The sequence below is a fragment of the Neodiprion fabricii genome, chromosome 5 (genome assembly GCF_021155785.1).
Source record: "Neodiprion fabricii isolate iyNeoFabr1 chromosome 5, iyNeoFabr1.1, whole genome shotgun sequence".
Classification (NCBI taxonomy): domain Eukaryota; kingdom Metazoa; phylum Arthropoda; class Insecta; order Hymenoptera; family Diprionidae; genus Neodiprion; species Neodiprion fabricii.
Window position 1 is genome coordinate 2,540,653 of NC_060243.1, and position 27,399 is coordinate 2,568,051.

A 27,399-nucleotide genomic window follows, 5' to 3' on the forward strand; every position below is an offset into this window, starting at 1 on the left:
GTACTATTCGCTGCTATCTATAGACAGCATATTATATAAACTTACGTATTATATTATGTAGACTTAAGTGTGTATTGTACTGTCATTTCATCACGTAGTTTATAAGAGTAAAGCCTTGCGTCAGAAGTATCTCTGGCAGGTTCGGTAAGCTGTGCGAGTTACTGATCCTTAGTGCATGGCATCGTTTTTGGGAATCACGATTGAACTATATATCGATAAGTCATATTTTACAACACAGACATTATGAAACAAAAAAAGAAACTAAAAACAACATCGGCGTATGGTATGGATACATACAATACCTGTATTTTCTAGACTATAAAAGTGATTAGTACTGTATTTTCGTAATGTTTCAATATATATATACCTATATGTATAGTATATTATATATTAATATATCCTATATATATATGTATATACTAAAATATTGGTTTACTGTACAGTATGAGAAAATATTGTGGCAGATCGACATGCCTTTAAAATATAATTCCAACCGAAGTATTCATAGCTCATGAAAGTGTATTGATATACAGCGTTACAATATGTACAGATATATCTACATTTACTATAATTAGAATTTGAATAAATGTTTCTTCATGCAACCTTTCAGATACAAATGATATATATGTGTGAGGTTGGACGTATATTGTAACAAATCGTTGACGATTTTTGTTCTGTCGAACCTTTGTTAGGCTCATCGCGTTTGTGTATTAAGCGTCCTGCTACCATATTTTGCGTGTTTGGCTATCGTTATACAATTTTTTATCATCCGCGTACATTTTGCCGCAAAACTTATGGCTTATCGATTAGTAACATTATCTGTTTTTCATTAAACAAAAGTTTTCGTCATATTAGATATGACCAAATCTCGCGCGCCTTTATGTTATATACATACCTCCCGCTGCCATCGTCGGATAGAGAGTGAAGTTGTGTGAACGTTGCGCTGCTGTTGAGTGGTCGAATTTGGTTTGCAGTAATTTGACAAAATAGGAAGAACGGAGAAATTCAAGGTTGATATTACGCGAGGCGCTTTGCGATTCCCACGAAGACCTTTTCAACGTCTAAAGGTGAGTACGATTATCTCCCATTTCGAATTTGATTTTAAGGTTAGGTTAGGTCACCAGACTCACGCCGCGCGTTCCATTTTCAAAACAAACAGCGTATCTACGTTCACACGATACGCACAGCCTGTGTGTGTGGCGCGTGTGATAACCGGCTTGAAGTTAGCGAGGTTATGTGCTCGTTTTTGGTCGCTCAACGATGCGGAGTGTCCGAAATTAATGATAAGCTAGTAATAATTGGCGAGTAAAAGAAAAGGCAGTGCGACGTGCATACCTGTATCTCTTTGCAAAAGTGAAACGTAAGAAAAAACGGAAAGATGCCAACCTGGAACCAGATTCAGTCCCAGCTTCGCAACCCGAACAACCCGGTTGTCTTCTTCGACGTCTCCGTCGGCACGACGGAAATCGGACGAATGATATTTGAGCTCTTCGAGGATGTTTGTCCGAAGACGTCGGAGAATTTCCGACAGTTCTGCACCGGGGAGTACAGGAGAGACGGGGTGCCGCTCGGATTCAAGGGTGCGATTTTTCATCGGGTAATTAAAGACTTCATGATCCAGGGCGGAGACTTTGTCAATGGCGACGGTACCGGGGTGCTCAGCATATACGGGGGAAGCACATTTCCCGACGAGAATTTCATCCTCAAACACGACTCGTCGGGCTTGTTGTCGATGGCCAACAGCGGCAAGGACACCAACGGTTGTCAGTTCTTCATCACCTGTGCCAAGTGCAATTTTTTGGATGGTAAACACGTCGTGTTTGGCAGAGTTATTGACGGACTTTTGGTCATGAGAAAAGTTGAGAATGTGCCTACGGGACCGAACAATAAGCCTAAGATACCAGTCACCATATCGCAGTGTGGTCAAATGTAAATTTTATTTGTTTCGTTAATTTATTACAATTAATCGATTCCTTTAATAAATCATTTTTCTACACAGCTGAGCTTTTCCTCGTTCAATGTTACGACGCCGACGCTTTACCTAATTTTGCATTTCGTTTCTTGGCGATCAAGATCACCACGCAAAAAGGCACATGGCGTGGTCTAGAACCTCGGTTAAACCTAATAATCAAAGGTATCTATCTTTTACTTTAATTAACCTTCAGATCCAGCCAGAGCACAAATTCTTTCCATCGTTTCTCTTTGGCTAGTTAATAACAGTCTGAATATATTTTGGGAGCGATGAATGAAAAGTAAGGTTCTTTTTCTATTTACAATCAATCAGATATTTATTTTATGCAATAATATACATGATGAATTAAACGAACACTCGTTAAATATAGTTAATTCTATTACTTAAACAACTAGTAATCTCATCCCAAACCATCGCAACCGCATTGTCATTATTTAACTATGATTGCATCGGTTGGGCAAGGTTGATGCGACGAAGGTTGGGAGGTATCGTTGATTTATTTTTCTACTCGATTACGATTCTCAAGTGTTAAAAGTTTTTACAATTAATTTTAAAATAACTGTAATTGTTCCAGCGAAAACTAATTGTCCTTGTACATCTTAAAATGAGGAAATACCCAAGTTGCCACTTATGATACACAGTGTCTCGTCAGACACTTGATTTGTGTTCTCTGACAAATCGTAAAAAATCAATTAAATAACTAATTAGATGAAAAACATCCGCTCTTATCCACCGGCAGGCATTATCTCTAGCAGTTATTAAATCGTAAATCGAGCCTATAAAACACAATAAAACTTGTGTATTTGTGGAGCAACGGAAATGAAAGCGTGATGCGCAATATCTCCTCTCTGTGTGTGAGGGCCTACAGCTCAGGGCAACGAAAGAAGAGGTTCCCTCTTCCTTGGCACCGAGAGCCGGAGCGTATTCTACCGGCTGTTGCAGAACACGTCTTCCTCAATAATATCTCCCTCAGGATCATCGTCAACGACCATGATGGGCGTGGCCCCGTCGTGGAGGCTCGACCTGGACAAGGACCGCCTGTATGTATCCCTCGATACGCTTCTGGTGAAGCTCAAACGCCTACTAAGCCGCTTCGACAGTGGCGGCGGGGTCTTTGGGCTCTTAACGATAATTTCCGGGGTCTGGGGTTTGTCGAAGTGGGCAAGAAGGACCTCGGTCGAGTGTTCCTCAATTACGTCAAACGCGTAGTCGATGTCCTCCTCCGTGGCGTGCTCCCGAACAACGCAGAATCGGATGATGTACTGCTCCTTCACCCTGGACGGTATCATGTGGAGTTTCCCGGAGGCGTTTATGTTGGCCAGCAGTTCCTGGTTCAAGGTGTCACTCCCCTTCAACCTGAAGCAGACGAGCCCTACGCGGACGTCGTTAACCACGTCGAACCTCGTGTCCTTCCGCATCAAAGCCTCGAACCGCTTGGCCAGCTTGATGTGGTTCCTGATGTAGTTCTGGAGGCCGCTGATCCCGTAGCTCCTGATGACGAACCACAACTTCAACGCGCGGAACCTCCTGCTCAGCGGGACACCCCAGTGCCGATAGTCTATCGACTCCCCGGAATTGGCATGCTGCAGGTAAAGCGGGTCGACGACCAGCGCAGAGGTAAGCTTAACTCGGTCCTTCACCCACAGGCACGAGCAGTCAAAGTTAACCAGAAGCCACTTGTTCGTGTTCGTGTTGAACGAGTCGGCGTGATCGATGCCCGCCATTAGATGACGGAGCTCCGGACAGATGAAAGAGCTTCCCGCGTATGCGCCGTCGACGTGCAGCCAGAGGTTTGGATACTGCTTGCAGACCGGGCCGATCTCCTCGAGGTTGTCGAAGGAGCAGCAGCCGGTCGAACCGAGGGTCGTCGAGACGAAAAAGGGCACCAAACCCTCAGCCACGTCCTTCTTCAGCGCGGCCTCCAGCGTCTCGCCCCGCAAGGAGCACTTGTCGTCAGGTTCGAGGACCCGGAGTTTCACCAGACTTATCATCGCCGCCTTCTCGACGCAGGAGTGGGACTCTGTGGAACAGTAGGCCACCAATCTGGGCAGGAAGGCCGAATCCTCGGTTCCGGGGTCCTGCTCCTTGAGTATCCTTATTGCTTGGTTCCTCGCAGCGAGCATCGTCACGAGGATGCACTCGGAAGCCGAGCTCTGGATTACTCCACCACCCTTTGACTCTTCCGTTTCGGAAAGGAACTCCTCGGGCAGATCCATCGCCTTGGCGAACCAGTCGAGGACCACCGTTTCCAACTCTGTACAAGCCGGACTCGCGGCCCAGGAGAAACCGATGCATCCAATTGCGTCCGAAAGCATGTCTCCCAGGATCGATGGGTACGAATTTCCAGATGGGAAGTAAGCGTGGAAACGTGGATGCTGCCAGTGGGTTATCTGCAATCGGAAAACGAGTGTCAAATTTTTTCACGATAAGAAAATGCTGGGAATTTGGTGATGCTCAGGAATTAGTATCCTCGACACGGTAATGGAGAGTTTCGACTTACCCCTGGCATTATTTTGCTGTCAACGTCCTTCATTATGTCGTCCCATGATTCGGGTTTCATCGGAGCTTCCGCCGGAAGCAGGGGCCGCAGATACCCGGGTTCGACGTTCGAAGTGACTCGATTCGATTCGATGTTTCCGAGGTACTCGCATATGTACTCGACCATCTCCTTGCCGCGAACACGAAACTCTTCGACGTCCATGGCTTCTTAGCTGCGTCTGCTTCTGTGGAGAAGAGAAAATTACATAAATACAGGATGCTTGCTAAGAAGGGGGGAATTGCTAACAATGAAGGCGATCGATGATCTTTTGCCCCGGGGGCGATGCTTCCGAGTAAGTTAAACAAGACTACCCGGTGATAATGATTATTGGTAATGAACGAGGGCGTGGAATTCCCTGTGCTTGGTAACAAGATTAGGCAGGCAGATGAGTTTCAATAGCTCGAAGGCAGGCATCTCGGTAATTAGCCATTAACGGTAATTTAGTCTACATCATCAGGCACCACAGCGGTAGTCTTATGTAACCATTGCATAGTGGTTCCAGTTCGAACCGCGCAAAACCGTTCAAGTTTCAGTTTATTTGATTTCTGGTAGCAGAAACATACTTCAATGATATTTGGCAAACAAAAATAAATGAACAAAACAACTGAATGTTGATGCGAAAAATGGAATCGTATTGCAAATCTGATTACTCTATTCTAACCACTCTATTCTTTCTATTGGAATATGAAAGGAAAAGAAGAAATGCAAAATGCACGTTCTGATTTTAGTTTAAATCTTTTTCACGCTGAACTTACATTGCTCTTTCAGCTGTGATTCGGAGTGAGTTTATTTCTCTGATTTCAACAACGCGCAATATATAGATTTAGGACTCTTCGACTTGTACAACGTCGATACTTCAAAGCGAATTAACTGGTAATTGTCGGATCCACTTTTCCTCGGATGTCTTAACACCGTTCGATGCTGCTGGATGGAAGGTAGCGAGTGACTGCGGCTCTGCGAGGTGAGCGAACCAGTTTTATATGCGGAGACTCAAGCGTCAGACTTGGCTGGGAAATCAGGGCTTCCCCAACTCTTCGGACGACCGCTCAACCAGGTGCGCAAGGGGCGTCCCCCACAGTCGCTGATAAGACCGATTAACACGAATTTTGAGCCTGAGTTCTGGATATGAAATTTTGATTGCTTCTACGTAACGGATAAACGAAAAAATATTTTTATTATGTAAAGTTTGTTTTTGTAGAAACCGGAACGATATTTCGGAATTTAAGAAGAATTACCTATTTTCTCAAACGTGTATGCTAAGTAACGTTTAAAGAAACTTTAGTTTTCCATTTAAATTACTTTTATTCAAAGATAATAATTAATAATTAGTAATAAACTACAAATGTAAAAGAATTGATAAACAAAGTTTAGAAATGAATATTTTTCGTACTTGTTCTATTTTCGCACGGACTTTCTGGTATCAAACCCCAAACGTAATTTCCAATCGCGCTCTGATTATTCTACCCCCGATAACGTTAAAAACGATAAAGTCCATCACATCTTGGTTAAAACGTTTTTCTTATTCTTCCGAACCGGTGCCTATATTAGCTATCAACCAAAAACTTCAAGACTTATTTCTTTACTAAAAATGATGAAAACAAACTTTACGAGTAATAAATCATAGTTTTGGTAATTATCCAATGTATAGAATCAAAATTTATTTATCTCAAAATTCATTTCTGCCTTTTGGGTGAACGCGATAAAGGAGGCTCGTTCGGTTTCCTGGCTTTTCGAGTTCCCGAGACGCTAGTCGAGCCTCCGATTTGTCTTCAATAGCGGAATTCCGTTTCCCCGAAATTTACAACTCGTAGGAAATTACCAAACGAGTCAGTGATCTTCTGCGCCAATGGCATGTGGTGGACTTTGCAAGATTTACTCTTTGTTCAAGGTCGGTTTTTCACACGTATCGATTCGTTTTTTCTCTTCTTTCCCACTGATCTAACCAGCCGGGTAGTCATTCGATGACAAACCTACGTATTAGCAAGTCGTTTACGGAAATTTCCGAAACGTGTTTGATGGCGGGTCAAGAAAGAGAAACTTGTAATATGCGTCAGATTGGGTGAATTTTAATTATTATATACTAATAAAATACATTCTAGGATAGCTCGTAGGAATAGAATGTTGCTTAAGTCTTCATACCCACACTACATTAAATTTTTGCCCATATTGTTTACGTGTGCATATTTTTTGTTGTTAATTTTTGAATCGGATTTCCCTTGGCGCTTGGTTTCTGGGTTCCCAATCCATTGTCCAAAAACTGCTGGACACAATTTTCTGCCCTAAATATCGAAATAAAAATATAAATCAACATAATTTACCCGATGCAGTTTACAGTTTCTTAAGACCAACTTACGTTTCATTCCGTATACACACTTATCCTTGAAAATGTTTTGCTGCACTTTGAACAACTTGATCAATATCTCGTACGGAGAAATCTCGTAAACCTATTTCCAATATTCGTGATAAATTTAGCAAATGTTTTAAATATACCTTGCGTATAATTATGTCGCAATAATCGAGAGCAACGGGAGATAAAAAACAATCATTAAAGAAATGACGCAGGTAAAAGCATTTCCTGCATCCTCATGAATATCGAAACATCTGTTCGGGTTTTGATAGCGGTATTGGGTGCACGGTATACCCGAGTACGTCACGATGATGATGGTGCAAGTGGAGAGGGACGATTTTTCCGAATGGCAATGGGTATGATTATGGAAGAGAGCGAGAGAGAGAGGGAAAGGTGGGAAGTATCTCGGTTATGGCGAGAGATATTCTCGTTTCTCCCCCCTACTCTTGTCATCGAGAGCAATCCCAAATGCGTACGCTTATAATTACTTACCGACGTAATAAACTGCTCAGTAAGATTGGCGCGTTGTTGTACCAATGACGTCACGAAATCGTGGATGGAAATCCTAGCTCAGGCTATTTCTGTCTCACAACTGGTTTCTGTGATACGCGAGAACAGTAAGAATAAAACAACATTCACATACGCGATGTTAATTACACATTAAACGTGTTCTTTTCGCTAAAGTTACAGCAATTCTTTGAAATAACTATCGCGGATTTAATTTCTACATTGGAATCCCGTAATATTTACCTCACACAAAGTACTGTTCGTAATAGTTTACAAAGACTAATGACTTTCCTCGTCTTACAGGAAATACCATTATTTTCTTATCCTTTATCTCCGGATGCAATTAGCGAAATGTACCCCTTTCAGAATTAACGACAGTGATAATTTCGCTCGGATTTTACACCGATAAATATTTACGCTAACGACGTTACTTGGCCTGTCAAGTTGGCAGAGAAACACAAGTGTTAAAGTACCATAAACGGGTCTGGTTCGATATACGGTCAATATATTACATTATAAATAGATCGTGACTTATTGTTAATTGAATTGCTGAAATATTCGAAAAATATTACAAGTTCGCGGTCACGCTGTGATTACTAAAAAAAAAGAATAACGAGGTATTCGCTACTTTTTACATTCTCTTACATCATACGTTGCAATGGTCATTTTCTACTGAAATGTAATTGAAATTAATGACTATATTAAAGGGAAAATGAAAATTTGCTTCGAGCGGAACGCGATATTTTTTCGATAACGTATTATAAATTAGTTAGAGAAAAGAAATACAAATATTAGAGGCGAAATAAAACTGTCGCTAGTTTTCAAATTTGGGGTAATCTCTTTCGTAATTAACGATGATTTTATGCATATACATAAAATATTCTTTAGCGATATAAAATTTGAGAGCTGTTGGAATGTGTGAAAAGAAATAGGGTGTTAAAAATTTTTATATCACGTTCGCTTTTGCACTATCACGCGTTTATTGCCATGCTTACGTTTTTTGTAATAATTAACTACGCCGAAACAAATGTTTGACCTTTTGAGATTTTAAAAACTGCCATTAGTTGAAAATAGCAACGACATTGAAAAATTATACATAGAGAATTTGAATATTTCGATTACCTTTTTTTTCCCTTCGCAATCTATACGCCACCTATAATTCCAGCATCGCGCATCAAGGAGTGTCTTCAAATCCAGCAGAACTCGTTTACCGCGTACATTACGGAGGCATTTATTAATCATTTCGCGTTATTTCCCTCCGGCGCATTTCAACACAAGTCTTATTTTGTCTTAAGCATGTAATCTCACCGAAATTCCGTGAAAATTTCGTCCCTGAATTGGACGAATTTAAACTGAAAAACTACAGAAACATGTATTTAAAGAACGAGATGTGAGAATCAGAATTTCAATGAACTCATACTTTTATCTATTTTTAAAGTCAACTTTTACGTGGCAATGCGTTTTTTGTTTTTAAATTCTTTTTCCGATAATTGCTGAAAATTTTCCATAAATAATTTGCTTTGATAACAAGCGTATGTTTTTATCGTGCTGCAACGTTATTAAATTTAAACATAAAATCGATAGTAAGTAAAAAAGAAATTGTGTAAAATAAAAGAAAGAAAAATATGTATACTTTTGGCAAATTTTACATAATTGCGATGAAATTTTCGTTATCGCAATAAAGTTTTCCTTGATTTTCGTGACGAAGAGAAAAAAATGTTTAATTTTAATTTTAAAAAAATAGGTCAAATTATCTTACCCTCTACTTTCTACAAGGTACAAATTAGAACATCGTTGTTGTTTAGACACTCAAGTTTAGACGACCCTGTTAGTTCAATCCATGTTGAGGCGAACATGCTGGGGTGAAATCAGCCCCTGATCAAGCCGGGCTTTATAAATAGCTGCCGGGTGTTTACTCTTCACCTACGTTTAGAACACCTCGATGGAGCGGCGGTAAATTTGATCCGCGTGAATTCACCCTAGATGCGATATCCAGACACAGGTCGGCTTGGCATCAAGAAACCGGCGATACATCGACCGAGGATTTTCAAAATCGCGTTTCGAATTCTCGCGCAAATTTCTCGCAACTGTAGCCAATAAAATTATACGGGATTACCGAGTTTGCAAATTAAGCTGAATCTGATTTTTAAACACTTTGTAATATTATTTTCCGCCTTGGTTTTTTAAATCTAATTGAAAAAAAAAACCTTTTCGACGTATTGGAGTAAGGAAAAAAAATTCCAATAAACAATTCCGATTTCCAGTTTCATCTAGCGAAATTTATACAACAAACTGGTTTTTTTTACTCAAGTATATAATTTTTCGATACGATGCGGGATTAACAGTTGGCGTAAAAAATTTAATAGTCTACGGTTGGTATTTAAACGCAAAACTTTTATGTACCGCGATTCGTTCGCAAAATTTTTAAACAATTATATTTGATGGCAAACGTGATATTTACAAATTGTCGGATATAAAATAACGATGTATTAAAATTCCAGATGTTCAAAATAGTCATGGGAAAATTTGACGATATTTAACCGTTCGATTTAATATAACGCAAGATACTTTTACTTCTTACCGATGATACAATTTATTCGCAACGGCTTCCATTGCTCTCGGTCATAAACCCGGGGTTGAAAATAAATCGGATATACGTACACTATAACATGTTTAGGTACATGAAAAAATAGAAAAATTAATCAACCATTAGTAGAAGGCATTATAGCATGTATGTATTCACGCATACAAAGTGTACCATGTTACGAGACAATAATTTTTCGTTGAGATAAAATGCGTAGCAGTATGTGGGTATATACATACATATATAGATATACCAAGAAAAAAAACTGGAAAAAGAACCAACAAAATACAAAGTATCTTTTGCATTCTATGAGAGATTTCGAAAAAAGCAGGCTTACAATTAATCACGTTAATACATAATTTTCATGCATATACAGCGAGCTTAATGACGCATACCTGAAATATATTTAATTTCAACCTTTACTCCGTCAGATGGGGCCTTTTGTACTCTCGTGGTTTCTTGACATGTGTATATTTTGTAAACTCTAACGCCCGCGGCTTTCTCCCACGTAAATTATTGAATAAACAGACTATCGGATTTTAAACTAGACGCCTCAAAGACCGTGGATGAATTTTTTCAGAATTTTTGAAGCACTTAAAATAGCCCAAGTAAGGGTAAGAAGCGAAAGACCCAAACGTATACTCAGAACCATGTGACAGGGTAAGGGTTAATTCACTTCCCGTCTATATATTTATCTATTTGAAAGTATGTTATGTATAATTAAGAAATCTCGAACAGAAATTTTATTGTCGATTGGATAAAATCTAGCGATTGTTGAGCCAAGGAGCTTGTTCTTCTATCGTACAGCGCTCGCGAATAATCAATCGATCCTCCCGAACACATTACGAACATCCGTTCGGACTTCGGCCTCTAGACGGAGAAGCCGAAGGCGAGGGTTCGGGGCTGCACCCGGTGCTGCTTCCCCGACGGCTGCTGTTGCCGCTGTTCGCCTTGAGTCGAACCATCGTGTCCAAGTGTCGAAACCTGCCGAAAGGTCCGATTAAATCACTGATTGTCATTATATCTTCATGAATTTGCTATAACGAACTTATCCAAATAGGTCAGGAAAATTTATAAAATTTTTGTTTGGTAAACCTATCAAAGTCAGGGAATTTCGTGATGGAGATTTAGTGGCCGTCCCATACAAACCTCAGCGAGAGTTCCCCGGTGTCCGAATTCGAGTCACGTGACTGGAGGAGGTAGGCCAACGGCCAAGATATCCAGGAGTGCCTGCGGATGAGGAACATGACTTGAGCTACTATTATTGAGTCGAAAATAAAATTATTCAACGAAAATACCCACACTGTCGGGGGCGCGCTGTTGGCCTCCGTTCCGCAGATCGTCGCCTGGGTTCCGAGCTTCGCGTTCGACTGATTCGGGGTCTTCGTGAAGCCCGGCTGGATCGCCGGATCAGAGACCATTCGGACGAAGAATGACCTCCGCTGCTCTAGAGTAGCCTTCCTCTTCTTCTCCCGAATGTCGGCGAGCTCGTCCATCACGTCCTGCGGGAGAAAATTCATCGTCATGGTGACCCCGGAACATGGCGGTACATGTCCTGATTGAATGAATAACTGCAGGCTGATTTTTCCGGATTTTATAAAGAGAAAAATCAACGTCCTTCTCTACGGGGAAAGAGAAATATGACATAATCTTTGACTATAAACCACTTCCGTGAAATAACCGTTCACTTCACGTACGTTGGACAACGACGATTCTGCGAATGAACTTTGCTTCGAATAAAAGATCGGAGGGTTTCGGTTTTTGAATTCTAATAGAACGAATGGTTGTACTGATTCGATGATGGGTGACGTTGAGGTGAGCCAAAACGAGCCGTCTATAATATGCGATCAGATGTTTGCTTCCTCATGAAGGATTACGAAGAATTAGAATTCATCCTTATTAGAATGCTTCCTCGTGCTTCAAGAGGTGCGAAACGTAGTTTTTCAGATAATAATAACAACGTAACTGAGCATTTGTACTTCCCCAATTTGAGCTTCACTTATGTATATATACCTATGTATATATACTCTGTACCGCAAGGTGGTTAATTATTTTGTAATGCCACAATTAGTACCAATCACGAATATTACAGGGTTTTAACGGAGTGTGTAATCATCGTCACCTTGGACTCGAGGAGTTCCGATGCAAAGTCCGTGATAATGCTCCAGGCGTAATCTGTAAACAGAAGGTGTGAATGACTGATCACGCGAATGGATGGAAATAAAATTAAAGCAGGCAGAAAGAAATTAAGTTAAAGTGTGCAAAGGTTTGACCATTTCATGGATAAACGATGTGCGATAAAATTCTTGGCATCACCGCAAAGGGAAAAATAGTCGATCCCAAGTTCCTGAACGAAAGAATCGAGGTGTATGTGGCGTAAGAAAAGAGAAAATCCTAACAAATGAAAAGATCCACGTTATATGAGTAACAAATCGATCGATGAGTCATCTCACCGACGTCCGATTCAGTAGCGTTTGGTGCTGCCAGGGCGAATCGTATCGTGTATCGCTGATTGACTCGGGCTGGAATCATGTGAATTTTTCCCGAATCGTTGATCACGCTCAGAAGCTTCTGATTCAGTTTGTCCGTGCCTTTCGCCCGGAAGCAAACCAGTCCGAGCTGAAAATTAAGGAAGATAAATACAGAACGGTAACCGACATTATTGGTAATGAAGAATATGCCAGTGTCCTCGATCATTCTGGTAATTTACAGTTGAATCATATATGCGGTTACGCCGTGGTTCGATCACTCCAAGGAATCCTCTACATTGTACTTATATGTCTAACCACATTTACTTGAGAATAATCTTTCAACGCGATTGTCCATGCATAAATTCATGACACTGTTCAGCTGATTGCATCAAGTACTTTGGAATCCACAGTAAGCTTATTTCAGGTGCATCAAGTCGCCCTTCGCTGTGCCTAATCGCATAAAAGTTACATGCAACGGTGTGAGTGATTGCAAAGTGAGTGCGTCTGCGTAGTTGAATGTACGGAAAGTCCCGTTTCATAATGATATGCGGAAGTGGTTCACCCTTGCAGTGGGTCATTGACAGTACCTGAAACGCTTATGTCATTTTCTCGGTAGAGAAGAAAAATGCTCGGTGTGATTCCGAGTGATTCACCTATCCAAACACGCTTTGTATACTAAAAATGGGAATTCCTTGCTTGCTTCTAGCAGCTAATTTATTGACCGTCGTGGCTATCGGTCATTACCGATAAACCCTTCACCCCCATACTTCGAAAATCGAGGATACGAGCAATCGGCGCTTCTTGGTCGCTCCTCCAATGTCAAAGACACGACAGCGCAAACTGCATAGTCTTGACAGCCGCCACGTGAGTGAAAATCGCGGTTTTCTCTCGCCTGCGCGTCACATTCATTCGATGAAAGGTATTACACAACGTAGGTATGTATGTACGTGATATTATACCGACCACGACGTCGTTACAGACTTCGAACCTCGAGTCCTTCTTCACAAGCGACTCGAACCTCTTCGCCAGACTAATGTGACCCCGAATGTACGCCTGGAGTCCGGATATTCCGTAGCTTCTGAACACGCACCACAATTTTAGGGAGCGAAATCGCCTGCTCAGAGGGATACTCCAGTGCCTGAAAGTTGAAATCAAGCATTGAGAAGGTATGGTCACAGTCCCTCATCGGCTTTAAAGGGGAACCATGCCGATGTCTGGATAAACCCAAGGTCCGTAGATAGACGAGCGGACAAGGTAAGATCTATGCATGAGGAATTTTCCGTAGGAACAAAAATAGCGATTCCATTGTCAGACTGTAGTATAAAACATACAACCTATACACAAATTGGAACAAAAATGGCGACCATGCAAAGACTTTCCCTCGTCCGGTCGTCTATCCATGGACCTTGGATAAACCAAACGATATCCTTTCGCCAATTTCGTGCTACCAAAGTCGATCAAAAATCACCTGTAGTCGATCGCGGTATCGGCGTGAGTATGCTGGAGGTAAAGAGGGTCGACAACCAAGGCGCCGGTCAACTTGAACCGATTCCGCACCCAGAGGCAAGAGCAGTCGAAGTTTGTCAGGAGGAACTTGTTCGGATTTGTGTTGAACGAATCGGCGTGCTCTATCCCAGCCATGTACTGCTTCAGCTCCGGGCAGATGAACGAGTTCCCGGCATAAGCGGCGTCCACGTGTAGCCAAATCTGACGCCAACGATACAACATTTCGGTTTACCTACGCCTTCGTTTTTTACTTTACTTTGTACAAGCGCGATTGTTTCTTTTTGCCTAAACGGAATGGCTCGCGATATTCGTTATGAGTAATTGACTGACGGTTGTGGTATACGTAACGCATGCGGTTGCCTACGGCTAAGTTCTTCTCTTTCGTAGAAATGGCTGAGTATTTTTGTTCGTATGATCAATATTTTACCAACAATTTTTCCTTTTGCCGCAAAGAACCATTAAAACCACGATTTTAAAAATTGCGCGCAGATTGGCAACTCTTGGTACGTTATAGAGGGGAACCGGTATTTTATGTAATATACATAGGTATGGGCTTATCTGCGAAGATCGCAATTTATGGAACATTCCTTATGTATAGTTCCGTAATAAAGTATGTTGAGTTAAGAAACTCGTATAGCATATACTTACACCGGGCCATTTTTTGCACACTGGGCCGATCTCTTTGAGGTTATCGAATGAGCAACAAGCTGTCGTTCCGAGAGTGGTGGACACAAAAAATGGAACGTAACCCTCAGCTACGTCGGCCTCGATTGCCTGCGGGACAAATTCAATCTTCGTCAGTCATTCGTGACCTTTCACCCTGCAGACGAAGTGGGAGAGGAGCAGGAACATCATAAACCAAGCTGCGATGATGTTTCATCGGTCAAGTAAAAACAGGCTGAATGTGAACCATTCGTAGGAATCTCCCAACTTTATAATATAGCCGCGCCAGTTTTACTGAGAAAAAATAGTATATTAGAGTCGTAGGCGAGCAGAAGACGAATATTGCAAATGCGCGAGGCGAAAATACCGTTGCCTCCTTGTTGCACACGATTCTTTATATAGCAAGAGTATGTTACGCGTTTTTTCATAACGCACGAAATTGAGGTTAGGGTCGCGTAACGTCAGATTTGTTCGCGACAGCGCATGCGCGGAGAACAGAAAAGACCACTTTCAACTCCTAGGACTTGAAAGTTGTATTTTCAGTACTCCGCGCATGCGCATTCGCAGACTCACTTTACTGTCATAAAAACAGGTACTTTGTATACGGAAATCGGGTATAAAAAAAACGCGTGAAACATGCTCGCGTTATATGAAAAGGTTTTTTTAGCACTCTAACCTCAAAATCGTTACTTCATTGTGATTTCTTGGCTCTCGTGATAAAAAATACGGGTACTATTCCTTCAAGTAAATTCGCGTCGACACTTGACCCATCAAAACGGAGACATGATACTGAAGCAAGTGGGTGGAAACCCACTGTGACGGACCTGACGCACGGTGTCTCCCCTCAAAATGCTCCGCTCGTCCGGCTCGAGGATCCGGAGCTTGACGAAGCAGATCATCGCGTCCTTCTCGACGCAACTGTGACTCTCCCGACTGCAGTAGGCCATCAGCTTCCCCAAGAGGCTCGCTTCGTCGAGGTGGGCATGGGCCTGTGATTCCTTGAGCCTGGTTATCGCCTGGGCTCTCGCAGCCAGCATACAAACCAAAACACACTCGGAGGCTGACCCCTGAAAGCAACAAGGGTCATGAATTATCGTTTACCATTCTGTTCGGCCGATCATTGTCCTGGTGTCCCAATGACATGGTGACCGGTAAATAATCCGTAACATATTTAAGGTCATTTCCAGGACACAAGAAAAATTCAAGGATAATTTCCAGGACTTTTGAAGGACAAGCAAAATTCAAGGACCTTTCGAGGACCACTGGACACCATGAATGATTATACCTGAATCACGCCACCCCCTCTGCTGCCTTCGCTGAAGTACAGGAAGTCGTTTGGAAGTCCGATGGCCTTGCCTGAAAGCCATAGAACCGCTATCAGTTTCAAGATAATTTACACACCGAACATTCAGCAAAACTTTCCTCGAAAATCGAGACTCCTTTCCTTTCTCCTGCATAGAGGTATAATATTCGTCTTGTAAAGAACGAATTTACGCCCGGTTTAAACTAAACAACCGGATCTGAAAAGGTCGACGCTTTTTTGTCGAATCTAGGCAATAAGACAATGTCTCGTGACTTCTTTGGCAATTCAACGTCTGGCGTTAAACGGTTTTTTTGCTGTTTGGCGATATCGCAATACATTATTTTGTAGAAAAGAACTTTTTTCAAGGTCACTTACCAAACCAGTCGCAGACTATCGTCTCTAGCTCGGTGCAGGCGGGACTGGCGGCCTGAAATACGAGAAGAAAATCATAGTAGCGTTTGTCCAATTCGTTCAAACAGACTGTCACGAGTCCTTTTTTGATTGATCGAAGACCCGATTTGATTGACCGTATAATTTCCGACGGTCCAAGTCAATTTGTCAATTACAAAACTGCGTAGGGCTCGAAATTGGAAGGATACTCACCCACGAAAATCCAATGCATCCAATAGCGTCCGAAAGCATATCTCCGAGGATCGAAGGGAAGGAATTCCCGGCCGGAAAATAGGCGTGAAATCTCGGATGCTGCCAGTGAGTGATCTGCGGGATAAAAAAACAGAGGGATAACGCGCAAACAGCTTCGGCTAGAGAATGGATCCTGATCACGGGGAGATAATCGATCCTTACACCCGGCATTATCTTCGACTCTACGTCCCGCATTATGTCCTCCCAGGACTCGGGCTCGCGGGGAGCTTCGGCCGGAAGCATCGGCCGCAAGTATCCGGGACCTACATCTGGAGTGACACGCCTCCCGTGGATGGTGCTGACGAATTCAGCGATGTAATCGACCATCTCCTTGCCCCGTATGCGAAACTCTTCGACGTCCATTTTGATGTCTGAAAGATTTTTATACAACGCGAGCATATTTTACGCGCTTTTCCGTACACAAAGTACCCGTTTCTATGACGGTAGAGTGAGTCTGCGAATGTGCATGCGCAGAGTACTGAAAATACCACTTTTAAGTCCTAGGAGTTGAAAGTGGTCTTTTCTGTACTCCGCGCATGCGCCATCGCGAACAAATCTGACGTTACGCGACCCTAACCTCAATTTCATGCTTTGTGAAAAAACGCGTAACATACTGTTAGTACGTAAATAATTGTATGCAACAAGGATGCAACGGTCTGTTCGCCTCGCGTATTTGTAATATTCATCTTGCAGACTTACGCTTGGCCTGAAAAAACCGGGTTTGACTCCTTGTTACACAATATAATATACTGTTCTGTATTGCCGAAGAAGGGAAAGCTCACGTTTGCGAAATTACACCCGCGGAAAAGTTTTTTTCAAAGAAACACTATCCGAATAATAAAATACGTTTCTAAAATAGATTGTGCTTCTTTCATTATATTTCGTTATACTATTAGTCCGGAAATTTTCCATGTCGTATAATTATCGAGTTGATTCGTGTTAAAATAATCACGTGTGCCAAATTTCTACTAACTTGATAGTTTGGCTAACAAATCACTGTAATACAAGCACGTTCCAGGTAAACATTAAAATGCATAGCTACTATATTGTATTTACACCAGCTAAATCTCCATATCTATCTGATTTAAGGTGCCACTCTTGGAATCGCAATAAAAAAGCGAGATGAAATTATTATTTTTTCATTTTTCAATTTGATGTTGTCCAGGTAATGGGCGATATATGATTTTAAGCAAATATTTATTTTTACCTATTATTAGATTAATGATCACTTGGGCAAATAACATTACAGCCTTTTGACTGAAATTAATGGCTCCCATTTTCCGAATTGTGGGTTAATGCGAATGATATTTCTTATTTTTCTTCGTTTTTTCAACCAAAGATTATTCAACTTGATGATCTTTCAGTCATTTTCTGGTAGCTAGATAAGTAAAGCTTATGTTTGTAATTATTAAAAAAATAAATTACGTAAATTGTGAGTTTTATTAATAATTTTCCGTAGTAGGCTCCCATTACCCGACGCTCCTGTAGTATTTGATCAGCGTTTATACTGTTCATAATGACACGTGATATTAGCGTGGCAACATTCGTCAACGCTTCATCGGGACTTCCAGTTCTTAATCGAGTTACAATGTGTATAGATTTTGACCCGCCACGATGTTAAGCCGAATTTACAGTTTAACTACCGCGGCGCCTGATGAAATCCCAAAGTTTCATTGTTACCAGGAAATTCCCTAATCCTCTGTAATTGGACGTCGTAAACTATGAATTTGGTATTTTTCTGTCAGCTGTATTGTGCAGCATAATTCTCGCAAATAACTTGAACAAATTCAATGAATTGCGTACACGTAACGCGTACAATACATTACACTTGTAACAAATAGAAGGATAAAATCATTGCGCGTTATAGATATATTAATGTTGAAGCGTACAGAGGACGTGAATTTCTATTTCTATGATAAATCGGCGAGCGGAGGAAAGAACAGGCAAATATCATGCAACAATTTGTAAAGTGGAAGAATACCTGTTGCCGCGCAAAGATCCTTCTTCCAGATGTCAAGGATTGGAGGCGAGGATCTCGGCAGGACTCCGGGAGGCTGCTTCGCCTCGGTCCAGACTTGAAGCTAGTCGGTATTCCGGCGGTGCGCTTTGATCAAGACCGCGAAACCGCGAAACCCCGATTTTCACCGTCATGCGCGTCCGCAGAATCTTGAGGAGCCCCTTTTACCACCCCCTAACATACCAAATGCGCGCCCTGCGCGTCTCCGTTCTTCTTCCTCCATTTTATTTCTTTATTAATGTGCTTTTTCTTCTTCTTTTTTTTTTTGTTCCTACAACGTACGTAAAAACTGCGAGATCGAAATTGGTAACGTTATCGTAACGAAATATTGCGGAAAAAAACTCGCCATTTTCTTATTTTTACAATGATTTTAAAGGAACGAAGATTTAAAAGTACGAGTATATTTTGTTTCATTACGGTTTACTCCGGGTGGCCACTGGTCAGGGAGTTCTCGAAAACCTGGGAATGTTATGGAATTCTGAAATTCTGAAATTATCAGGGTAATGTCAGGGGTTTTTGCCGAAAGTCAGGGATTCGTTTCATATATTTTTTGTTCATACAAATACGTCCCACAATGTTTTTTCAAGCTCTAGATAAATTAGATGGACTACTAATTTTTTTACCATCGGCGAAAGGTTTTCTTCAATATTTGAATATTCCTAAATATTACCTTACAAACGATTTTGCGTATCGGCTGGATGGGATAGTCTGACCCAAGTGACGGTTCGTACTTTTATGAAAAAAAAAACAAAAAAACTTGTATGGAAAATACATATACATATTTTTATGAATTTGCTATAACTAATTTATTCGAATTGATCAGGGAAAATTATAAAATTTTCATCTGAACAAAAGTCAGGGAATTTTGTGATGGAGATTTAGTGGCCACCCTGTCATTGAATTTCAAACAATTCCAAAATCACGAAGTAACGGTTTTTCCTCAGGATGAATCGTTACGATGACGTTAATATTTGCAACATGATAAAAAAAAAAAAGAAACTCGTCCTTTCTTTGCTACGTAGTTATTTTCGCTGATCATGAACAAAGGATGGTCTCGGAACTTTATCATCTTAGCGTCCATCTATCCGGAATTTTCATCACACCGACGAAATGTCCGAAATTTTTTATCGTTTAAAACAAAAACACTTTTCTTCCCATATTTCGGTTCAATTTTTAGAGGTTATGTTCATAGTATACACCACATCGTATTATATACAGGAGAGAAATTTCTCACTCATTATTCGTAAATTCATACACGTATATATACACGCGATTCTTCTCTTTCTAAAGGTGGGGGGGAGGAGGAGGATACTTGAGGAAATTGGATGCTTGCGTAGAAACGGCGATGCGCATTGTAAGAAGTTGTCAGAAGCAGGTGCCGCCGGTCCTCGAGATGCCCTGCCTAATTATCATTATTATCATTATTATATCAATGCCACGACGTGTGGGTGTGCAATTGAGAATCGTAGGAAGAAGTGTTATGTACCCTCCGAAAATAATCGATCCGATCTCTATCTTTCTCTCTTTATTTTTCTTCCGAATCCTATCTCTCTCTCTCGCCTATGTGAACGAGAAAGAGAAATGGAAAGAGATGAAGAAAAATATTGAAAAAATTTGAATCCTTTCTTTTTCTCACCTACCTACAACGGTCACCGCAACGGCGAAAGGAGTGAATTTATATTTGAACAAAGAAGGAGAAGAAAAAAAAAAAAGAAGGAAAAGTTCATAATGCCGGAATGCAAGGATGGGCCGGGGGTGCTTAATAATGCAATATGGCGTCGAGGCGTCGCGGCGCTATGCTCGCTATGCCGCATACCAACTACCCACCGCCAACCGACGACCATCAGCTTCGCTCCCTTCGTCATCCATCCCCCATTCGATCTAGTAATAAACACGTACATACATACATTTATTTCGTATAATGTACGTACAAGCGGTATAACGACAGCCCTCCTCCCCCTCTGCCGGTAAAATCGAATACCAATGTACCCGCAATTTGAAAAATATTACAGTTATCACTCTATAAATTTATGACGCAAGAAATGAAGAATTTCTAGATCGATAACGCCTTTCCCACTCGTATATCGCTTACGAAAAGAAAAAAGAAAAAAGTAATACTACATTTTGAATCTAAACAATTTGATCGAAGGAAAATGACGAACGAAGTAATAGAACCGCGTATTGGTGATGCGTGATAATTATACGAGACCGAATTTGAAGTCTTGACCCAGTGCTCTGCTCCTTTTAGAAATTCCATTCCCTGTTTCTTACCCCTATTCATCGAAAGTGCCGCATCTTCACTCCCACGGAATCGCAAGGAGTTCCATTCACTATTTCTCACGTTCCTCGGATCCCACTGGTGTGGATTTGCCAATAATTTTCAATTTAATTAATCTCCGAGTTTGCCGCGATGCGACGTGACGTCGCCGTTATAACAGCCCGGTGACCTTTACCGCAACGAAATTCTTTGCATAAATTTTGTTTATAGGCCGATACTCGTACGTAAATTTTATTCAGCATTCAGCCCGTTGAAACTTGATTGTCTATACTGTATACAACGTATGTGATCGATTTTTTTGTCCGACGATATCTTGAGAACAGGTTACCGGATTTCAATGATTTTTATCTCATTCGACGCGGCTTTTCCAAACTTAGAACCGATTATCTTTGGTTTTGATCGGTTCTGTACTTTTTCAATTATTTAAGTAACCAAATTCCAAAAATCAAATAAAGAATACGTTATCTTGAGAATGGATGAATGGATTTGAATGACAATTGGTACTGCGAGGTTTTTTGGGCCGCTTATCACGAGTCTAAAGTCAGATTTGGGAAATTTAAATTTGGCAAATTCGATAAGCTGAAAAAAACTAGGTTTGTTACGTGCCTGATCGCCAATCTGAAGTCGGATTGGAAAATCCAAAATGGCGATCCGATGTGGTGGAAATTTTTTTTTAACAAGGGTGTTTTGGGTCACTGATAACGAACCTAAGATCAGACTACCAAAATTTGTATTGGTGGATCCATTGTAGTGGTTCGAAATGAAAAAAAATAGTTCTATTTTCGTGTAACACGGTATCTGACGGTTTTAAAATGGTTAATCACGAATCTGAATTTGTAGTTCGAAATTCGAATTGGATATATTTCTTTTTTTTCTCCATAAATTTGCAACCTGCAGTGTGAGAACGGAAATTTCGAGAGCTGGCTCATGGCCAGTATAAAGCCGCTTGTTTCTCCATCCTTTTATACGGTGTATTTTCGTTTTTTCAGATGGCGAGAAAATCGAGATCAAAAAAGAAGCTCCTCCTCCAAAAATCAGGGGACGTCGTTAAAACCCCAATACCGATACCAAATTTACCGGAGAAATTTTTGTGGATGCACGTGAGTATAACATAACACGAAGGACAATTTTTTCATGAGAGTGAAGCCTGACGGAACTGTATTTCATACATTCAGGTGAACAGCGGTACCAAAATAAAAAACGTACTAAGCTACGCTCTGAAGGAAATACCCGGATACAATTGTATCGTCTGGTCAGGTGCGGGTCAAGGGATAGGTAAGGTGATTACCTGCGCCGAAATTTGCAAGAGAAATCATCCAAGTCTTCATCAAATCACGAAGCTTCGTTATGTCAAGTCGGTATAAATTTTCTTCTACTTCGAATAGCATTACTTAAATTATAAAACTGCACGTATGTCTTTTACAAAATACGCATTATATTCAATAACTGACTCATCAAAAGATTATTATACCTATATTCAATAACATTGTCCCAATGCGTAATGGTACGTGAATATTGTTAAATCCAGATCGAAAAAGGCTGCAGTGGTAGAGAAAAGCAAAGGTAACATGGCTGATCTCGGTGTTCCAGAGCTACATATTTTGCTGTCGAAGGATCCTCTCGATTCCCGGGAGCTTGGGTAAAAATTTTACACTTCTAAAAGAGGCAATAGTTTCTTTTCATTTATTGATTTAAATTGAACTAATTCATATATTTTTTTAACCGCAGTCATCAGTCGTCGATCGACGAACCAGGAATGTTTTCGTCGCGTCGTTCGGACCCAAAAACTTCCGGTGAAAATGATCAGCAAGATTCTGATACCGTCGTTATTGACGGTATAAGGGAGCTACAACCGTCGACGAGCAAGTTATCGAGCGTAGCTACAGAGGAATTTGCAGCTATGGGTTTACGAACCGCGCAGAAGAGACCCCGTAAAGGACAACGGACGAGTGAAACGTCGTCGGGTAGCAAGAGTAGAAAGAAGGGGAAAGCATGAATGCCGAGAAAATTGTCATTTTCTTCTCTTTTTTTCTGGTAGAAATTTTTATTTTTTTTTTGCCTACCATTGGTAATAATAACAATAACAATAACGATAAGAATTGCTGTTATTTTTATTATTATTATTATTATTATTATTCCTGGAAGTAATTACATACGAGGATGTAATATTCTGTCATTACAGTTTTGCTATTCAATATTACATTATTGTTGTTCTTCTTTTCTTCTTTCTCTTATTATCATTACAATAGTAGTAGGTATAATTCTAATAATTAATTTCATACACCATTGTCATCATTAGTTCATATTTACAGATTGTTATGTACAGTGTATTTAATTGTTACAGTATTTCTTTTTTCTTTCCTTTGTGGTTTTTGTATTTTTGAATTTTTTTTCTGTCACTTCGTTTCATTACGGTACATCAGTTATTATCCGTGTGTAACTCTGTGTGTATGTATGTATGTATGTATGCATATATGTATGTGTGCACGCACCAAAGAGAATAAGATTCAATGGAGAACAGAATTCTTACAGGATCGTAAATCCGCGCCCATTATAATTCATATATGTATATTAATAATGAAACACTGATGATTTATAAAAAACAAATTCATAAATAAATTCTGTATATCTTCATCCTGACGATGTATGTATATTATTATATTATGTATACACAACACAACACAACACGCACACACACGCGCACACATGTGTATATACATACATCCATACATCGTCGTCATTTATGTTTCTATGATGTAAAGGTATACCTAATAGTAATCTATGGGATCAGGCTGCGGATTATTAGTAAATTCACTACATCAGCTATTGTTACATACACAGTTTACACATGCATATAAAGTATCATTTCAATTCGATATTAGAAAAAAGACTCTGTGCTTTTCATATACATATATGATATATATGAATATGTATATATGTGTGTGCATATAATTCATCTGCTATATTGCTTTTGGTCGTAAGTATATAGTTTCGCTTTTTTCTTACCAGTCAAAATTTTTGCCTCGATTTAGGCTGTAAAAAAATCGATAGGAAACATTGTTTACACTAGGCAATTGATTGAATTATACATGTATAGAAACGTTGATCTTACATGGCAACTTTGAAAAATTAGAACTTATTTATCGACACTGCAGGCTTTACTTGTGTTCGACTATTATTTATTATTCGTGTTCGTGTTATTTTTAGTTTTGTATTTATATATTTAAATCAAGTTTTTAATCGTTTGCGTTAATTATTTTCTTTTTCTTCAAATTTGTTACTTCTCCATACTTATGTATAGTATGGTGATACACGTGTATAATAATAGTAATAATTAGTGATAATGATAATAATGACGAGGAGTTGACGTTTAAATCCATGATACGCTATGTATATGTGTATGATCGTTAGAAGGTTAGCGGAAAATCTATCGACCCGAATTTTAGACCTATAGTGAGATAATTAGCGTGTTATATATACGTATGTGTATATATATAACGATTATACAACATTTATTTTTTTATATAACCACTATTACGTCTTATTACAAGGACTCGCACACTATTCCTCTATTGTTGTTATTATTATTATTATTATTATTATTTTTCTTTTTCTAAGCTACAGTAATTACAATAATTAGACATAAGGTTTTTTCTTTTTTTTTTTTTATTATCCAATATAACTTTATCAATCGATAGAAACAGGGTCTTGAGAAAAAATATCATTACTTCAATCGCGACTAATAATAAAACTGAAGAAAGAAAAAATTAACCGGTTCAAATTTAAATTATATATTTCAACTTGCAGTCACAAATTTTATTTTGAAGTGTGACAACTGGAGTTTTTTTTACCCCAAATCTCAGAAGTGACTGTGAGGTAAAAGTCAAAGTAGGTAGATCAGCTAACACAATGAATTCGCAAAGTAAATTGTATGAGATTTTACAAGAAACTTTGTATCTCATCAATAACTATTAACGAGTTTTCCTTCATTAAGTTATTTTGTTCATTTCAAAGTGTATTTCCGAGCATTTACAGATTTTAGAATGGATGGATTAGACTTTCGAGACGCACACACGTTAGCCGCGACGCTATACGGAGTGAGAAGTGGTACGTCGGTAAAACAAGATGATACGTAAGTAAAGTATGTGATTCATGATCCATCTTGTAATTATCGTTGGTTGAACCTGATAAATTATTACCAACAGTAACAAAAGATTGATTTAAATTCAATTAAATAGAAAATCATAATAATTCAGGCTCTGATTCACATTATATGGATAGTAAATTAATCGTAGCTATTCAGACAAACAGTCTTCAGGTTGTGTATCAATGAGAAAAAGGAGGACAAATTTCTCGAAGTGCGACGGAAAAGTTGATTCGGCATGATATTGGAAAAACACGTATAAATAAATTTGGATAAATATAAACAGAATTGATTCAGTGATTGACGGAGAACTTTACCGACGGCACTTACTTTTCTGATGTTCAGTCAAGGATTTTTAACAATAATTTGACCAGAATCTGAACATGCGTCCATTAGTTTGGTCTCAGTGTCAATCGCATGCCACCTGAGATAATGCCGTGTGATATTAAATATATCTGTATATGTGGATCGCTCAGTAACAGATTTCATTTAATCTGCCATTCGGGCCCCAGCCAAGATGATAAGAACAACAATCCTTATGCCTCGCTTTCCGTTGGTGCGCCGTCCTCCAATATTGGTACTATGAGATTGTCCTTAGACATCAGATTATATTTTATAACAAACGCTGTAAACCTGTAAAGTTTAAATCGATCATACACTCGTAAAGGATATAGGTGAAACAGTCTTCTTTTTCTTGGTGTAATTGGACTTATTTTCTCATGTATATCCAGGACATGCTCGGAAGTGACTGCTTGGATACCTCTCGAGCAATTTGGGCACAGTTTGTTGGTCAAAAAATATAGTTATGAACATAAATAAAGCATAACTACAAGGCCTTTTCATTGTTGAATGAACAAAAGTGGAAAATCGGAGTTAGTGTTGAGAGGTAAGCCAAGACGCTTTATTAAAACATTTTATAACCCACCTGCGACAAAGGAATGTCTCATTTTCGAACTCGTCAAATATTGACTGATGGTGAAAATAGGCGTGTGAGAAGATCCTGTAAACTCGACGACATACAGAGCCAAGTTTTGCGACAGATGACTCTTTGATGCTGACTCTGCAAAGTAAATGTGACAGTAACGTAAGACAGACAGAAAACATCTGAGGTAAGCATGAACCAGAAAGCTTATACAGAGGATAAAATTATATAAAAAGTTGAGTACACGGTAAAGAAATAGTGACTAGAAAGCATGGAGGTTTAAACAGAGTATCCAACATGCGTCAGTGAGAAAAGTGTGAGTTATGGTTGAACAACAACTCGGAAACTTTGATCACCTGCTTGGGAAGTATTTATTGCTGTTGAGTAGGCAAGCGGCACCATCCAAAGTATGCCGAGTGTAATCGATCGCTGGACATTCCTTTGGCGTTTTGTGAGCAGCGCATAAAAATATCCACTGTTCAGTGGCAGTCATCTGAGTGCAAGTCTCGGGGTTACATTCCCCTTGGAGTCTCACTGCTAATCCGTTCAATTCCATGCAGAACTGCCTCAGGTGTTCGTATTTCCAAACTCCCTCGTCCTGACCATCAGGCATACCAAGAATGAGCTCAATGTTCGAAGGCTCTCGTCTTATTATCTGTTGTATGTACTGTTGCACTGCAAGTGTGCTGTCCATTTCCTCAAACGGCTCATCTGGCCAGCGGCAAAAATCCTATTGGAAATTTGTTTTCCTCTATTTATTTTGAAAGAAATTAAGCACAGTGTACGATAACAGGGTCAAACAACCTTGAAAGGAATTTAGTGGGAACAGGTTAAAATGCAGTTTCAGATACATCGGAGGATATTTTGTAGTATAATTTATACATTCGGTCAATTAGCAGAGATGCTTCCGGTATCGCGGTTACGATAATTAAACAAACAGTGCGCTTGACATAAGGACGTTTTTCGAACCTGTTGGAAATAGAAGTAGAGTGATCTGTCAAATTCAAAATTTCAACGTCTGTCAAGGACGGGAGAAAGGATTTTCCAGGAATGCGACAGCGAGTCGGATGCGAGTAGAGGTTGAATATTATAGATAACTTGATGAGAATACGTGCGAATTGTGAGTTATTATTTCATGTCAAGAGTGTATCATTGATTTTCGGAGCGACGTGTCGGTGGTGAATGGCGGTGAAAATCGAGCTCATAGAGGACCAAAGATCAGGCAACTCTAAGAGCAATTGATTTTTATACATTAGCAGTATCATAATATTGTAAATTGATTATTTTTTATTAACCTTTGCCTTTGTTCCGGGCCTATTTCTTCTTAACAAAGATCCGTCCGCCATCTTCATTTTGCCAGTTGTTGCACTCGACCGACAAACACATGCATGCGTGATGCGGTAGTGCGCTCAAGCCTTAAAAATATCTTGGTCGCTAGATGGCGTGAAGATCGGGAATCGAACCAAAAGCCCAACTTATCGATATGACATTACCGATCGATTAT

The 27,399-nt window shown here is 40.0% G+C and overlaps 5 protein-coding genes across 9 annotated transcripts; 2 read left to right on the forward strand and 3 right to left on the reverse strand.

Annotated features, from left to right (window-relative positions):
* The first annotated feature begins 44 nt into the window (after positions 1-44).
* On the forward strand, positions 45-23,943 carry LOC124183551 (ribonuclease P protein subunit p25-like protein). 3 transcript variants are annotated; one of them, XM_046572187.1, is made up of 5 exons: positions 45-1,067; positions 21,819-21,929; positions 22,005-22,183; positions 22,358-22,468; positions 22,558-23,943. In XM_046572187.1, exons 2-5 carry the CDS (start codon positions 21,819-21,821, stop codon positions 22,823-22,825), a joined length of 669 nt encoding a protein of 222 aa, XP_046428143.1. In that variant the 5' UTR covers positions 45-1,067; the 3' UTR covers positions 22,826-23,943. The 3 variants fall into 3 exon arrangements, with proteins under 3 accessions (XP_046428143.1, XP_046428142.1, XP_046428144.1); XM_046572186.1 differs by lacking the exon at positions 45-1,067 and adding an exon at positions 20,646-20,716; XM_046572188.1 differs by lacking the exon at positions 45-1,067 and adding an exon at positions 20,732-21,049.
* LOC124183554 (peptidyl-prolyl cis-trans isomerase H) lies at positions 1,164-2,728 on the forward strand. Its single transcript, XM_046572192.1, has 2 exons — positions 1,164-1,929; positions 2,000-2,728. Exons 1-2 carry the CDS (start codon positions 1,379-1,381, stop codon positions 2,001-2,003), a joined length of 555 nt encoding a protein of 184 aa, XP_046428148.1. The 5' UTR covers positions 1,164-1,378; the 3' UTR covers positions 2,004-2,728.
* Positions 2,451-5,451, reverse strand: LOC124183542 (aromatic-L-amino-acid decarboxylase-like). 2 transcript variants are annotated; one of them, XM_046572175.1, is made up of 3 exons: positions 5,267-5,451; positions 4,473-4,692; positions 2,451-4,362 (listed from the first exon to the last, which is right to left on the reverse strand). In XM_046572175.1, the coding sequence occupies exons 2-3, from the start codon at positions 4,671-4,673 to the stop codon at positions 2,899-2,901; spliced, it is 1,665 nt and encodes a 554-aa protein (XP_046428131.1). In that variant the 5' UTR covers positions 4,674-4,692; positions 5,267-5,451; the 3' UTR covers positions 2,451-2,898. The 2 variants fall into 2 exon arrangements, with proteins under 2 accessions (XP_046428131.1, XP_046428130.1); XM_046572174.1 differs by having other exon boundaries at positions 4,473-4,695.
* On the reverse strand, positions 9,891-19,279 carry LOC124183537 (aromatic-L-amino-acid decarboxylase-like). 2 transcript variants are annotated; one of them, XM_046572169.1, is made up of 14 exons: positions 18,516-19,275; positions 16,697-16,905; positions 16,496-16,609; positions 16,268-16,319; positions 15,875-15,945; positions 15,414-15,656; positions 14,575-14,700; positions 13,889-14,127; positions 13,384-13,558; positions 12,403-12,568; positions 12,072-12,124; positions 11,252-11,451; positions 11,099-11,179; positions 9,891-10,933 (listed from the first exon to the last, which is right to left on the reverse strand). In XM_046572169.1, the coding sequence occupies exons 2-14, from the start codon at positions 16,895-16,897 to the stop codon at positions 10,792-10,794; spliced, it is 1,863 nt and encodes a 620-aa protein (XP_046428125.1). In that variant the 5' UTR covers positions 16,898-16,905; positions 18,516-19,275; the 3' UTR covers positions 9,891-10,791. The 2 variants fall into 2 exon arrangements, with proteins under 2 accessions (XP_046428125.1, XP_046428124.1); XM_046572168.1 differs by having other exon boundaries at positions 11,099-11,451; positions 18,516-19,279.
* LOC124183552 (MOB kinase activator-like 4) lies at positions 23,055-27,321 on the reverse strand. The gene is made up of 4 exons (XM_046572190.1): positions 27,191-27,321; positions 26,252-26,625; positions 25,899-26,033; positions 23,055-25,606 (listed from the first exon to the last, which is right to left on the reverse strand). The coding sequence occupies exons 1-4, from the start codon at positions 27,245-27,247 to the stop codon at positions 25,510-25,512; spliced, it is 663 nt and encodes a 220-aa protein (XP_046428146.1). The 5' UTR covers positions 27,248-27,321; the 3' UTR covers positions 23,055-25,509.
* Between the last annotated feature and the right edge of the window lie 78 nt (positions 27,322-27,399).